The sequence below is a fragment of the Citrus sinensis genome, chromosome 9 (genome assembly GCF_022201045.2).
Source record: "Citrus sinensis cultivar Valencia sweet orange chromosome 9, DVS_A1.0, whole genome shotgun sequence".
In the NCBI taxonomy this organism is placed as follows: Eukaryota; Viridiplantae; Streptophyta; class Magnoliopsida; order Sapindales; family Rutaceae; genus Citrus; species Citrus sinensis.
The window spans coordinates 3,742,871-3,756,095 of NC_068564.1; the positions used below are offsets into that span (position 1 = coordinate 3,742,871).

Sequence of the window (13,225 nt, forward strand, 5' to 3'; positions counted from 1 at the left end):
ATTTTTCTCTAATTACCTACGAAACCTTAAAGTCCCTCGGAATCAGACTATTCACCTAGGGGTTTTGAGGTCCCTTGAAAATAAATGGTCGGTAATATACATTTTTGTTGTAGTAAGCTGGACATTTCAAGAAAAATTGCCCAAAGATTAAAAGGATTGAAAAACTTGGGGAAAGAAATGAAAGAGGTTAATCTTACTGTCTCAAAAGCTTTCATAATGGAGCCTGGTTTGAATCATCAGTGGATAGACTCTAGAGCGACTTGTCACATGGAAAAATCAAAAAATGGCTTTCTCATATTTAAAGAGCTAGCACCTGAAGCACATCAATTATTTATGGGAAATAATACATTCAGTGACGTGTTGGGTTTTGGGAGTTACAAAATATGTAATGATAAGTCTAATATTGTAATAAATGATGTATTGTATGCACCAAGTGAAAGGCATAATTTTATGTCCGTATCTGAGTTGGATAAAAAAGGATTTGAGGTTAGGTTCAAGTATGAAAAGTTGATTGTTGGAAGAAATCGTCGAGTTTATGTAAGAGGTGATAAAATAGATGGCATGTATTGTATTGCAATTTATGATGGTAATAAAATAATTAATTATTTTTCAATGCTTTAGTCCAAGCTTAGTAAAATTGATTCTATATTTGGCCTCTATGACATATTAATAAAGATAAAATAAAAAGAATGCATAAAAAATGTACAATACCTAACATGCAAGATATAAACTTTAAAATATGTCAACCTTGCGTACAAGTAAAGTTGTCCAGAAAATGATTTCTAAACATTGGCATTCATCTGAATCATTAAAAGTAATTCACATAGACATTTGTGGATTTTTAAGAGTAAAAACACATAGAGGAATGGAATTTTTTTTACTTTCGTAGTTTCATTAATGATTACTCTTTTGGGCAAAAGATTAAATCTTGAAATAGTGATCAAGGTAGGGCATATATTTTAAATCTTTTTTGAATTTTTATAAAGAACATGGCATAAAACATCTAAATACAATGTCTTATACACCTCAACAAAATAACATTATTAAAAGAAGAAATAGGACATTAATGTAAAAGACAAACTCTATAATGTCTCATTCTTATTAACTATTAATTTTTGGGGAGAGGCTCTTAGTATATCAATGTGTTTTGTTAAGAGTGAACCATAATTCAATATACAAAATAAAAACAACAATGTCGGTTACAAGTACTTGCTGGAGACGACATGGCGGATGGAAGCTCATATTGGATGTATGACAGTAATCCCATGTCAGATAAAGTTTGTTAAGTGAAAAACGTGTTTTGCACGTGACCACTTAACAACTTACTGCTTCAAAATGGCAAGCTTCTCATGTCGGTTAAACCACTTAATGTTAGCACATGTTCAGCACGTGGAAAACCTATTATAATAAGTTAAAAGAAGCAGGAATTTTTTGGGTTTGTTGCAACAAAACCCAGAAAATTCTTTGTAATCTAAATTGCAACATATAGTGTGAAGCAAGGCTGGCTTCAGGGTTGAGTTTCTAGGTGCTTCCATCCTTGTATAAAAGGCTCTAATCATCGTAATTTAGTGATTTTTCAATTCTTTGTAATCTCTTGGGAAAGCTTGTACCTTGTTCTTGCATTAATGGAAAGAATCATGGCCCTGTTTCTCAAGAGGATGTAGGCCTTAAAGGCTAAACCTCTATAAATCTTCTTTGTGTTATTTTATTGTTTAACCTCTGTTTTTAGATTGTTTTGTTCTCAAATTAGCTAGTTAATCATTCTTGATCAAGATATCAGTGTGTAGCATTGTTCTTGGGGTCAAGATTGGATTGAGTTCTAATCTAAATTGCAACATATATTTTAAATAGAGTCACCACAAAGTCCAAAGAATTAGTTTCTTATGAATATTGGACTAGTAGGACACCTGATTTTTCTAACCTAAGGATTTGGGGCTTCGAAGTTTATATCTTTAAACCTAAACCTTAAAGAAATAAGCTTGAAAATCAAACTTATGAATGCAAATTTATTAGGCAGCGGATAACAGTTTAGGATATAGATTTTATCATCCTTTAGAAAAAAATATTATGATTAGACGATGTTAAGACTATTAAGCCTTTAATCTCAATAAGACTCACGAATCTTGATGAGTAGAAGGGGTAGTTGGGTTCTAAACCCACTTAATGGTTATTGGCCATCTTACACTTGAGGCATAGTTGCTACAGTATTTACTACAACGCTAAGCAGAATCTCTAACGCATCCTTAACTATCACATTTAAATATCTTATGTCTATATGCAATCTAACAGTGACCACTTGTTAAACTAACATTAAACATAGCATTATATGCTTCAAACACTATTTGCACTACAAGTTGAATCTTTATATCTAATTATTCACTAATTTTAGATTAAGCATGGCCATATTCAAATTAAAATTAACTCAACTTAGGAAGTCCAATCTAAAGTCATGTATTGTATTAATTTGTTCCACTAAGTCAAGTCTTTTTAATGCTTTGTCTTAGCTAATATCCACTAAATGAGTGGTCAGCCGAAATAGAGATTTACAATATGTAAAATCAAGATTAAATACTACAGCAGATTCTAAGCAACGTATATATAAATGTTAAATAACCATTAAGCTCATTCAAAACCCAACTACATTAAAGTTTAGCTCATGATGAACTTTAACACAGTAAATAAGTGTTTGCCATGAAATACATAATAAAAGAGCAAATACAACAAGCAAAATACAAGAATAAAGTCGAGATACATAAGGACCCAAGTGTCACGCTTTAGTCATTAAGTTTCTCTCCTTCTCCACGAGATACCCTTTGTTGCAACTCTGAAATCTCATTTTCTTTTTTTTTCTTTTGAGCATGTGACGGCAATGGATTATTTATTTCCTTAAAAATGTGCCCTTTTATATCTTAGAATTAGGGCAACCAAAAGGCATGAAGACACATTTTTTCTATCAAATAGCACATGAAACAACCTAGACAATTTTTTCTGTGCTTGGTCTTGGATTGCTGTAGCAAGTGCTACAGCATTCTCTCTCGTTCAGACTTGTTTTTGTTCATGTGTAGATAAGCCTTTTGTTGTTTTTTGCAGGTATGTTGCTTTAGTAATGCAGTCCTTCTTCTCCACCATCCATCAACAAAGCAAGCGTTTTTTGAATCACCTACAATAGTACACTTAATCAGAGCATAAAATGGTCTCAAACACATTAAATTACTAAAGTTAAGCTTAAATAGATACTTATTGCAAAATGTAACTAAAAATGGGATAAAAATCATTATTTACTCGCTAAGTGATACTAATTTAAAATTATAAATGTAATGATAACTCTCATTTCATAAAGTTATAAGAGGATATTGAATTTCAAAAATTCTCCGTGAAAGATCTTATTCCTCATGCAAAGCGAATTTCAAAAAATTCTCCCTGAAAGATCTTTTCCCTCCTATTAAGGACCATACAACCCTCCTGAATATTTTTACTGCACAATTTAACTCCCCAAATCCTCTTGGTTTCCCAAATCCTCTTGATGTTGTTTGCTATGTACTTCAAAATTGTGCACGTCTATTTTCCAGCCGAATTTTGGACGATCAGGAAGAATGGGCAAGCCGCCAAATCTTCGAAAGAATGTCAGAGAAAGATTGCGTCAATTTAGTAGCATTTGAGTTGGGGTTCATGTACGATTTGCTCTACACCAAGGCAAAATTTATTTTTTCTGTATTCGGAATCTCGGCGCGCTGCTTTAGCTTCTTATCCTCTGTTACAGCATTAGTGCTCTTCTCAATCTTCATTGATATTCCAGCATACCCATTCGTTGACATCACCATCACTTACTGCTAATTGGTGCTATTTTCACGGACCTGTACGGATTCATCCTCCATCTCTTCTCTGATTGGACAAAGTTCACACTGGAAAGGAGACGATACACTGATAGTTCTGACAGAAATAATCTCACTGATATTTTTGGTGCTACCTTTTATTCTCATCCACTCTTGGGCAATCACAAGAGGTGGAGCAGATCGATGGGACAGCTTAACTTAATGAGCTATTGCGTCAAAGACGAGACGATAACGGCCAAATCTGGCAAGTTACTTGCGACCATCAAAACTTTAGTTAATTTGGAGAATCAATGGTACGTGACTTGGGCAGACGTCAGTGATGAGTTGGAGGAACTGATCTGCAGAGAGCTGAAAGAGAAAGTTGCCAGTTATACAAAACCTGAACCATTTTGCTCGACTCCAGAAGGTCTAAGTATAATGACTGGGAAAGGTGATTATGTGCTTAAAAAAAGGTACGGTCTTGATCCTGAGACGTGGTTAATAGCTTCAGAACGTTACGACTATAGCCTCCTTGCTTGGCATATTGCAACGGATCTGTGTTACTATGATGATCTCGACGAACATTGCCATGGAGATGCTGATAAACTTCATCCGATATGTAAAATTAGCAAGTGCCTGTCGGATTATATGCTATATCTTCTAGTAGTATGTCCATCTCTGATGCCCGAAGAGAATTTTATGGACTCAAGATATGCGAATACCTGTCAAGAGATCAACGACGATTACCGTGCTTGGCCCCTGATAAGCCGGTTGGAAGAGAGGACCCTGGTGCCTAAGGTAATTTAAAGTTGAAAACAGAGTTGTTTTCAGGAAATTTTTTTTTTTTTTTGGCCTTGAATTCATTTTCTTTTACATTTCTGATTTTTCTTTTTTTCTTAAATTCAATCCATCCAGAATTCTACATTTACAAAGAACATAGAAAGCTCTAGAGGTATTATGTTAATTATGTTTTTAATATTTAATTTTAATTATTTACTCACGCAACCGTTGAAGTTCGGAGCACGAACCAAGTTCTAGGAATGTTACTCGTTATACCACAAGAGCTAAACCTTGGCTCCAGCTTTGTTTTACATTTCTCAAGTCTTTTTGCTTAAACCAACAAGCAAAAATTCTTACACTTTAGATCTTCTTAAAACTAATTAAGCACAGCAACCTTCCAACTTCTCCTCAATATCCTAACTAGCTAGATTATTAATTACTTTTCATGTTTCAACAGAGTAAAAGTATTGAAGCTCGTCGGCATTTGTTGAGGACAGAGGGTGGGGAAAAGCCTCAATCAGCTTCAAAACGTGGACGTCAGCTTGGCAAGCGATTGCAGGAGCAGGAATCAGAAGTAGATTGGAGTAACGGAAGAAAGTGGGAAATGATAAGTGAAGTGTGGGTTGAAATGTTGGCGTATGCAGCATCTCACGGTACGTGGAATGAGCATGGTCAGCACCTTAGAAATGGTGGAGAGCTGCCAACTCACGTTCGCCTTCTGATGGCTCATCTTGGCTTAAGTTCACAATATGATAAACACGGGATTTATCGTGATGTTTTGAATATGGAATTTGGAGAGTTTGTACTAAATGAATAATAAGGGATTTGTATTTATCATTATCAGCATAGATCCTTATTTGTTAAATATATCAAATCTGAAATTTTATTAATTTTAAATTTTTTCTAAATTTACTTGTTTATTTTTAAATTATGTCTGACTTTTAGACATTTTGCATTTAAATAAAAAAGTGAATTTTTGTAATTTTTATCTAAATAACAAAATGTTTGAATGAGAAGCAAATACTGTATTTTAAAAATATATTTATTTTATAAATAATAATACCCAATCCTTTTATTTGTTTTGACTTATAAAGACATAAATGTTAAATAATCATGTTTCATATGTTTTTTATTTATAAAAACAAACAATATATCCCTTATATTCAAAAATTAGAAAAAGAAAAACAAACAAGTTATTTAGATATTTATGTTTAAACTCATTTAAACTTCAACTAAATTTAGATCTATTTCGATTTACCACCAAAAAAACAAAATTTACCATTCGAGTTTTTTAATTTATTTATGTTTTCTAATTTTCCTTAATTAACCTTTTTCTATTTGACAAGGTTTTGAGTTATCTTATTATTTTGATTTCCTAACTGATATTTTTTTCCCATCAATCATGGACTAACAAGTGATTTCGACTTTAACATAAGAAGAGTCATTCTCTAGTGAGGATGACATTAAATCACAAAAAATATCTATTTTAATACATAGGATATTGGATTTTTTTTTAGTGCACCGAATTTTATAATTTTTTCATATTTAGTGGTACATCATTTTGTTAAAATAAAAGTATCTTCATTAGAAAATTATTCAATATAAAAAAACCATATTTTTCAATTTTTGAGAGGACAAAGTTTGTAGATTTTTTTCCTATGAAGATTTAGTTTGACTAATATATTCGTTATTTTATATATTAAGTTTATTTTATTTCTCTCATAATATAATCTTAAAATTATTGTCTTCATTACCCCCCCCCCCAAACCAAAAAAAAATCTTTCTTTAAATTTTTAAATCATTATCTTTAAAAATTAGTAAAAATTATTTTTTAATCTGGTACAGTTTAGGCCAAAATTTTGAATCCCTATTCAGGATTTTTTTTTTAGTCAACCCTAATCATAAAAAAAAAACGATTTATCTAATACAACAACTCGAGAAATTAATTTAAAATTGTTAAATTTTTGAGCAAATTTTACTCATTTCACATTAGTAAAACTCAAGCCACAAGTCTATTTAAAATAAAATATACTCCTAAAATTACAAAATTAGATTTTTTTTTTCCTTTCAATAACTTAGTAGGGAAATAAACCCCTCACCTCATGTATTCGATTCTTTTCGTGGGTGAAACTTTAATGTTGATACATTGAGATATAAACCCTTTCTAGTGGAACCATTCTCAACCCAAAATTTGATCCGACTAGAATTGAACCCACTCGGTTCGGCAGTTAATATGCTGATGCCTAAAGTTGAGAAGTACGAAGATATTTTTGGTCTTAAAGAAAAGTTAAAAGAAATAGTGTCGATTCGTATTGTATTTTTGAACTCATTTGACCTATAACAATCTGGCCAAATTTGACCATTTTAATGAATTTTATTAATTTTTTATTAAAAAAAAAGAATTAAGCTGGTTTGGGTTAGTAAGGGCATTTTAGTAACTTTAAATGAATTTTAGGATAACCATGAAGGAAAAATACGGGTCAAAGCATTTTTATGTAATGATCCACTCTTGGCGCCAAAAATGGAAAAAACTATAAATTAGGAACATATTCAGTACAAATCCCTAAAACAGTACAGAACATAACAGAAAGTCAAACTGTTCACCATTTCAATTTTAAAGAAGATAAGAGATTACTCCCCAAAAAAAAAAAAAAAAAAAAAAAGATAAGAGATTTTCTTCTCTGTAATCAATGAAAAAATGGATGTGTTCAATCGGGTTCTTCAAATTCTTGCTCACGTTTCTCCTCATCGTGTCAGCTGCTCAGGCTAAAGAGTGTACAAACGCTTATCCTGAATTAGCATCACATACATTCAGAAGCAACCTCTTGTCATCCAAAAATGAATCATATATAAAACAGATTCACTCTCATAATGATCATCTGACGCCGTCGGATGACTCGGCGTGGCTGAGTTTGATGCCGAGGAAGATCCTGAGAGAGGAGGAACAGGATGAGTCGTTCAGCTGGGCGATGCTGTACAGGAAGATTAAGAATCCGGGTCAGTTTAAAGTGCCTGAACGATCTGGAGAGTTTCTGAAGGAAGTATCACTGCATGATGTTCGGTTGGGTTCTGATTCGATGCATTGGCGTGCACAGCAAACGAATTTGGAGTATCTGTTGATGCTTGATGTTGATAAATTGGTATGGAATTTTCGAAAAACTGCCCGTTTGCCGGCGCCGGGGGAGCAATACGGCGGCTGGGAGGAACCATCCTGCGAGCTCCGGGGCCATTTTGTTGGTACAATTGCATTTTGCATTCATTTCAATGGAGTGTTACAGTTTTGTAGCCCAGAAGCTCTCTCGCTAGCGATGTGAGATGTCATAGATTCTTCAGATATTTATGGATTGGAAAACTTTTTTCTTACTAAAGAATATAATCTTTAGCAAAAAAAAAAAAAAAAACTAAAGAATATAATCTTGTTTAAGTGCCTTCATTAAAAAAAAATGGGTATAATGTACTAATTTAAGTTGATGTTTGGTGATAAAAATGAATTTTTTTACCTGCTTTCTCTTGTATTTTGATCAAAGCGAATAAAGAGAAATCAATAATTTTATGAAGAAAATAAAAATTTGGGTGAAAATAAATATTTCTTTTAGGGAAAAATTAGACTTAGTGGGGGCAGGTGCCCCCGCTGTAGCTCAACCACTAGTGTTAATTCATTGGGTATGCTAGCAAATGATTCTTAACGTTTATATTTTGGCTTCTTGAAGGGCATTACTTAAGTGCATCGGCATTAATGTGGGCAAGCACTCACAATGAAAGTCTCAAAGAGAAAATGTCTGCTGTTGTCTCTGCTCTGTCAGCTTGCCAGAAAGAAACCGGTTCGGGGTATCTTTCTGCTTTCCCAACTGAACAATTTGATCGCCTTGAAGCACTAATTCCTGTCTGGGCTCCATATTATACAATTCACAAGGTGACTGTGTTTTGTTTCTATATTAAAGCCATAGCATTTGCTTGAAACTTATTCTATTTCACTTGCAGATCTTGGCAGGCTTACTGGATCAATACACATATGCGGATAACGCTGAAGCACTGAGGATGACAACATGGATGGTTGAGTATTTCTACAATCGAGTGCAGAACGTGATAAAAAAGTACAGTATTGAAAGGCACTGGCAGACACTTAATGAAGAAGCTGGCGGCATGAATGATGTGCTGTACAAATTATTTAGCATAACGGTAGGTAATCCTAATTTTTCCAGTTAATTGGTTTTGTAATCTTGGTGGCATTTGATTCAATTATGGTACTTTCCAAATGTACAATTGATCATGCATTTATGTACTATTGTTAAGTTTTCCTTCTGAAATGACTTATTTCATTTTTCCCAGCAAGATCCAAAGCACTTAATGTTGGCTCACCTTTTTGACAAACCATGCTTTCTGGGTTTACTTGCACTACAGGTAACCAACATCATTTTGCTGTTTATTGGCTCTTACATTTCACTTTACCAGCGCCAAAAAAATTGAAGAAAAGAAAAAAATCTGTTGTGCTATTTGATTTTTCTAACTGACTAAAATTGGGATTTGTTCCTCATTCTTGATTTTAATTCGTATAAATTAGTTATTGTGCTTGTAGGCTGATGACATTTCTGGTTTTCATTCAAATACACACATCCCTATTGTTATTGGATCTCAAATGCGATATGAAGTAACGGGTGATCAACTTCACAAGGTAAATTGCATAACATAAGTACATACTCAATAGAAACTATATCTATTGACCATAAGACAGTAATTTTTCCTTTTTGATGATATTTGAATTATGCTTGTAAGAGTGTCCTTGGAAAAATTTTAATCTTTGAATCATCTAATTTTGGTGTGGATTACCAGACGATATCGATGTTCTTCATGGATATTGTTAACTCTTCTCATACCTATGCAACAGGAGGGACATCAGTTGGAGAGTTCTGGTACTAATATTGGGCACTTCAATTTCAAGTTCTTGTTCATTCTTGCTTCAGCTTGAAGTCCATATTTTATCTGAAATTTTATCATTTTGTAGTTTAATGTCTTTATCTGATTTCTGGTAGTGTGCAGCTCCATTTCTGATTCCATGTTGTTCTTAATTCTCTTGCCTTTATGAATGAGAAGGTCAGACCCGAAGCGACTGGCAAGCAATCTGGATTCAAACACTGAAGAATCATGCACAACTTATAATATGTTAAAGGTATGATAGATAAAATTGCAAACTTTATAGATCTAGTTATGCACTGAGAACATATCTGGAAACGGATGTTTTTATATTTCTATCAGCATACCTTTTTACAAATTTTTGCTTATAAGTATACATGTATCAACTATCTACAACCATGTTGAAACTGATCTAATAGGCACAAGTTCATCAACCCGTAACCTTATGTCCTTACAAGGAAAGATTACACTACATTTCCTTTTCATCAAGTGTCCTTGTTCTTATCCAGCATATGCTGAATTGTCACTGGTTATTCTTGTTGTCAAGACGAGATTATTTTCTATTTCCCTCCCAGCAGCAGTGTTTGAATTTCTAACTGATTTTATTGAACATCTTAACCTTACAGTTGTTTTCTTCAATAAGTGCTATTCATTGCAAGCAAATTCCCTTGAATTTGATAATGGGTTTTCTACTGTATTCTCTCATATAGTTGATTATATATGAATTCTTAGGGACATGTATGTTTGCATGTGGTAAAATCTTGATTTGGACACCACAAACTGTTGTTCAGCACCTACACATTGTATTTAACCTCACTTCTGGATTCTGCATATGTGGACATCTACAAAATGCAGATTGATTAATCAGATGAAAAAACAGAGCATACAATGCCGCTTTTCATCAAAACAGTGTGGTTTTGCTCCCACATTATGTTAAAGAGCAGACATGTGTACCTGAGAATTTCTTTATGCATCGTGTTAATGTGCATCTTAAGGGAGCATATTATTAGGAAGATTACTGGCATTTGTCATCTTATTGATGGCTGAAAATTACAGTAATCAACTAGAATCCAATTGCATTTTATGCTTTTAAATAATTTCCACTACATCACAGCCAATAATGGACTGACATTGATGGCTGAAAAGTTGTTATCTTATTCCTATACTTTCCTAGAAAACAACATTTCAATTTTTGGTCTATATCAGCATAAATTCTTCCATTTTTCATTTCATATTTATCTGGATATTGTAGGTCTCCCGTCATCTGTTTAGATGGACAAAAGAAATTGCATATGCAGATTATTATGAGCGTTCCCTAACAAACGGTGTTCTAGGCATCCAACGAGGAACCGAGCCTGGAGTGATGATTTATCTGCTTCCTCTAGCCCCTGGAAGTTCCAAAGAAAGAAGTTATCATCATTGGGGAACACCATTTGATTCATTTTGGTGCTGTTATGGCACAGGTCTAAGATTCAGGGCCGATTTAACAAGTCTCATTAGTTTGCTTTCTTAGATTTAGTAATTTACTAGATTTTATTCTCACTGGCCGTATAGGAATTGAATCATTCTCAAAGTTGGGAGATTCCATATATTTTGAGGAGGAAGGAAAATATCCTGGTGTGTACATCATCCAGTATATATCAAGCAGACTTGATTGGAAATCCGGACAGATTGTTGTGAATCAGAAAGTTGATCCTGTTGTCTCTTGGGATCCTTATCTTCGTGTCACATTGACCTTTTCTTCAAAGGTAGCGGCTGTTAAAGTTATTGATTTACTTACAACACTGTATTAACAAATTTGAAATTAGTACTTAACCTGAATTTGATATATGCAGGGGTCAGGCCTAACAACTTCCTTGAATTTGCGAATACCAACTTGGACGAGTTCAAATGGAGCAAAGGCAACATTAAATGGCCAGGATTTGCCTCTACCATCTCCAGGTCAGAATACAATTATAATCTCTTAGATTGCTTGATTCTTTTTCGTCTTTTTAGAAGATAAGTAACTATCAGACATAATCCTGATGCAGGCAATTTTCTATCCGTCACTAAAACATGGAGCTCGGACGACAAATTAACCATTCAGCTGCCTCTCACTCTGAGGACAGAGGCTATTCAAGGTACTTTCGAGTGAGGTTAATGTTTACTATTTTATTTGTTTATTTTTCAATGTAACATCTATGACAAATTTTAATTTATTTCACAGATGATCGGCCTGAGTATGCTTCTATTCAGGCAATTCTTTATGGTCCTTATGTGCTTGCGGGTCATAGCATTGGAGACTGGGACATAACTAAGTCTGCTACATCACTTTCGGATTGGATAACTCCAATTCCTGCCTCGTACAATTCTCAGCTTATTACTTTCACCCAAGAATACGGAAACACAAAATTTGTTTTAACAAACTCAAACCAATCAATCACGATGGAAAAATTTCCTAAATCTGGAACTGATGCTGCTCTTCACGCCACATTCAGACTCATCTTGAATGATTCATCTGGCTCTGAATTTTCATCACTCAACGATTTTATTGGCAAATCCGTTATGCTAGAGCCATTTGATTCTCCAGGAATGCTTGTAATTCAGCATGAAACTGATGACGAACTTGTTGTCACAGATTCTTTTATTGCTCAAGGCTCTTCTGTTTTTCATCTGGTTGCCGGATTGGACGGAGGGGACAGAACAGTATCTTTGGAGTCAGAAACCTACAAAGGCTGCTTCGTCTATACTGCGTTTAACTTGCAATCGAGTGAAAGCACGAAGCTGGGTTGCATTTCAGAGTCAACAGAGGCCGGATTTAACAATGCAGCCAGCTTTGTAATAGAAAAAGGATTGAGTGAGTATCATCCCATCAGCTTCGTGGCAAAAGGAGCAAATAGGAACTTTCTTCTGGCGCCATTGCTGAGCTTAAGAGATGAATCTTACAGTGTTTATTTCGACTTTCAATCTTGAAAAACAAACAGAACAGACATCTTTTGTTTTTCCCAGATGGTGGTAGCATTTGGTATCTGTATATATTCCTCAATAATGGCTGACAAATATAGCGAAAAAGAATCCCGGCTACTCTTGTAAAATATTCTCTTTAAAGTGGAATGATCACAATCAATCTATTCTGAATTTACAATGATATTTTTAGTTTCTAGGGGCAATTATTTTTGCTACGAATTTAAATCTGTTTACTCAATTCAATTTTTTTTTCCCAATTTACTTTCTTTATCCATATAATGTTATATAAAAATTTGAAAACCCTTCCATGTAATAGAGAATATTGAGATAGAGTAACGATGGTCGATTCACATTTGTGTGGTAATTTAGAAACAGAAAATGAAGATATAATCAGTCATAGATATACTGTTAAAGTCTTTAATAATTTCTTTGACGCTTCTGCTCACTCTTCTGCTGTGACTAAGTGATCGTATATCTGTATATTAAACATGAGATACCGTAACTTGTATTTCAAATGATATGCTATCACTAAAATTTTACTATTTAAATAAGATTTAATAATTAATATCACGTAGGTAAGAAAATGAGACAAATAATAAGTTTGTTCGTATTTATCTATTTAATTTTTTTTGAACATTTTATTACATGATTTTATCTCTATATTAACAAAAATAACAAAACAACTAATAACATAATCCTTTTTTCTTATCCAAATTCTAATTTAGTCGAAGGGTGAGAGCGTCGTCAAACAATTTTTATCTGAAATAATTACTTTC

At 33.6% G+C, this 13,225-nt stretch overlaps 1 protein-coding gene across 1 annotated transcript; it reads left to right on the forward strand.

Annotated features, from left to right (window-relative positions):
- Positions 1-7,155: 7,155 nt before the first annotated feature.
- Positions 7,156-12,630, forward strand: LOC102626776 (hypothetical protein). The gene is made up of 12 exons (XM_006493604.4): positions 7,156-7,829; positions 8,303-8,505; positions 8,574-8,771; positions 8,922-8,993; positions 9,169-9,264; positions 9,423-9,502; positions 9,684-9,759; positions 10,756-10,966; positions 11,058-11,251; positions 11,339-11,444; positions 11,534-11,623; positions 11,710-12,630. Exons 1-12 carry the CDS (start codon positions 7,283-7,285, stop codon positions 12,453-12,455), a joined length of 2,619 nt encoding a protein of 872 aa, XP_006493667.2. The 5' UTR covers positions 7,156-7,282; the 3' UTR covers positions 12,456-12,630.
- Positions 12,631-13,225: the final 595 nt, after the last annotated feature.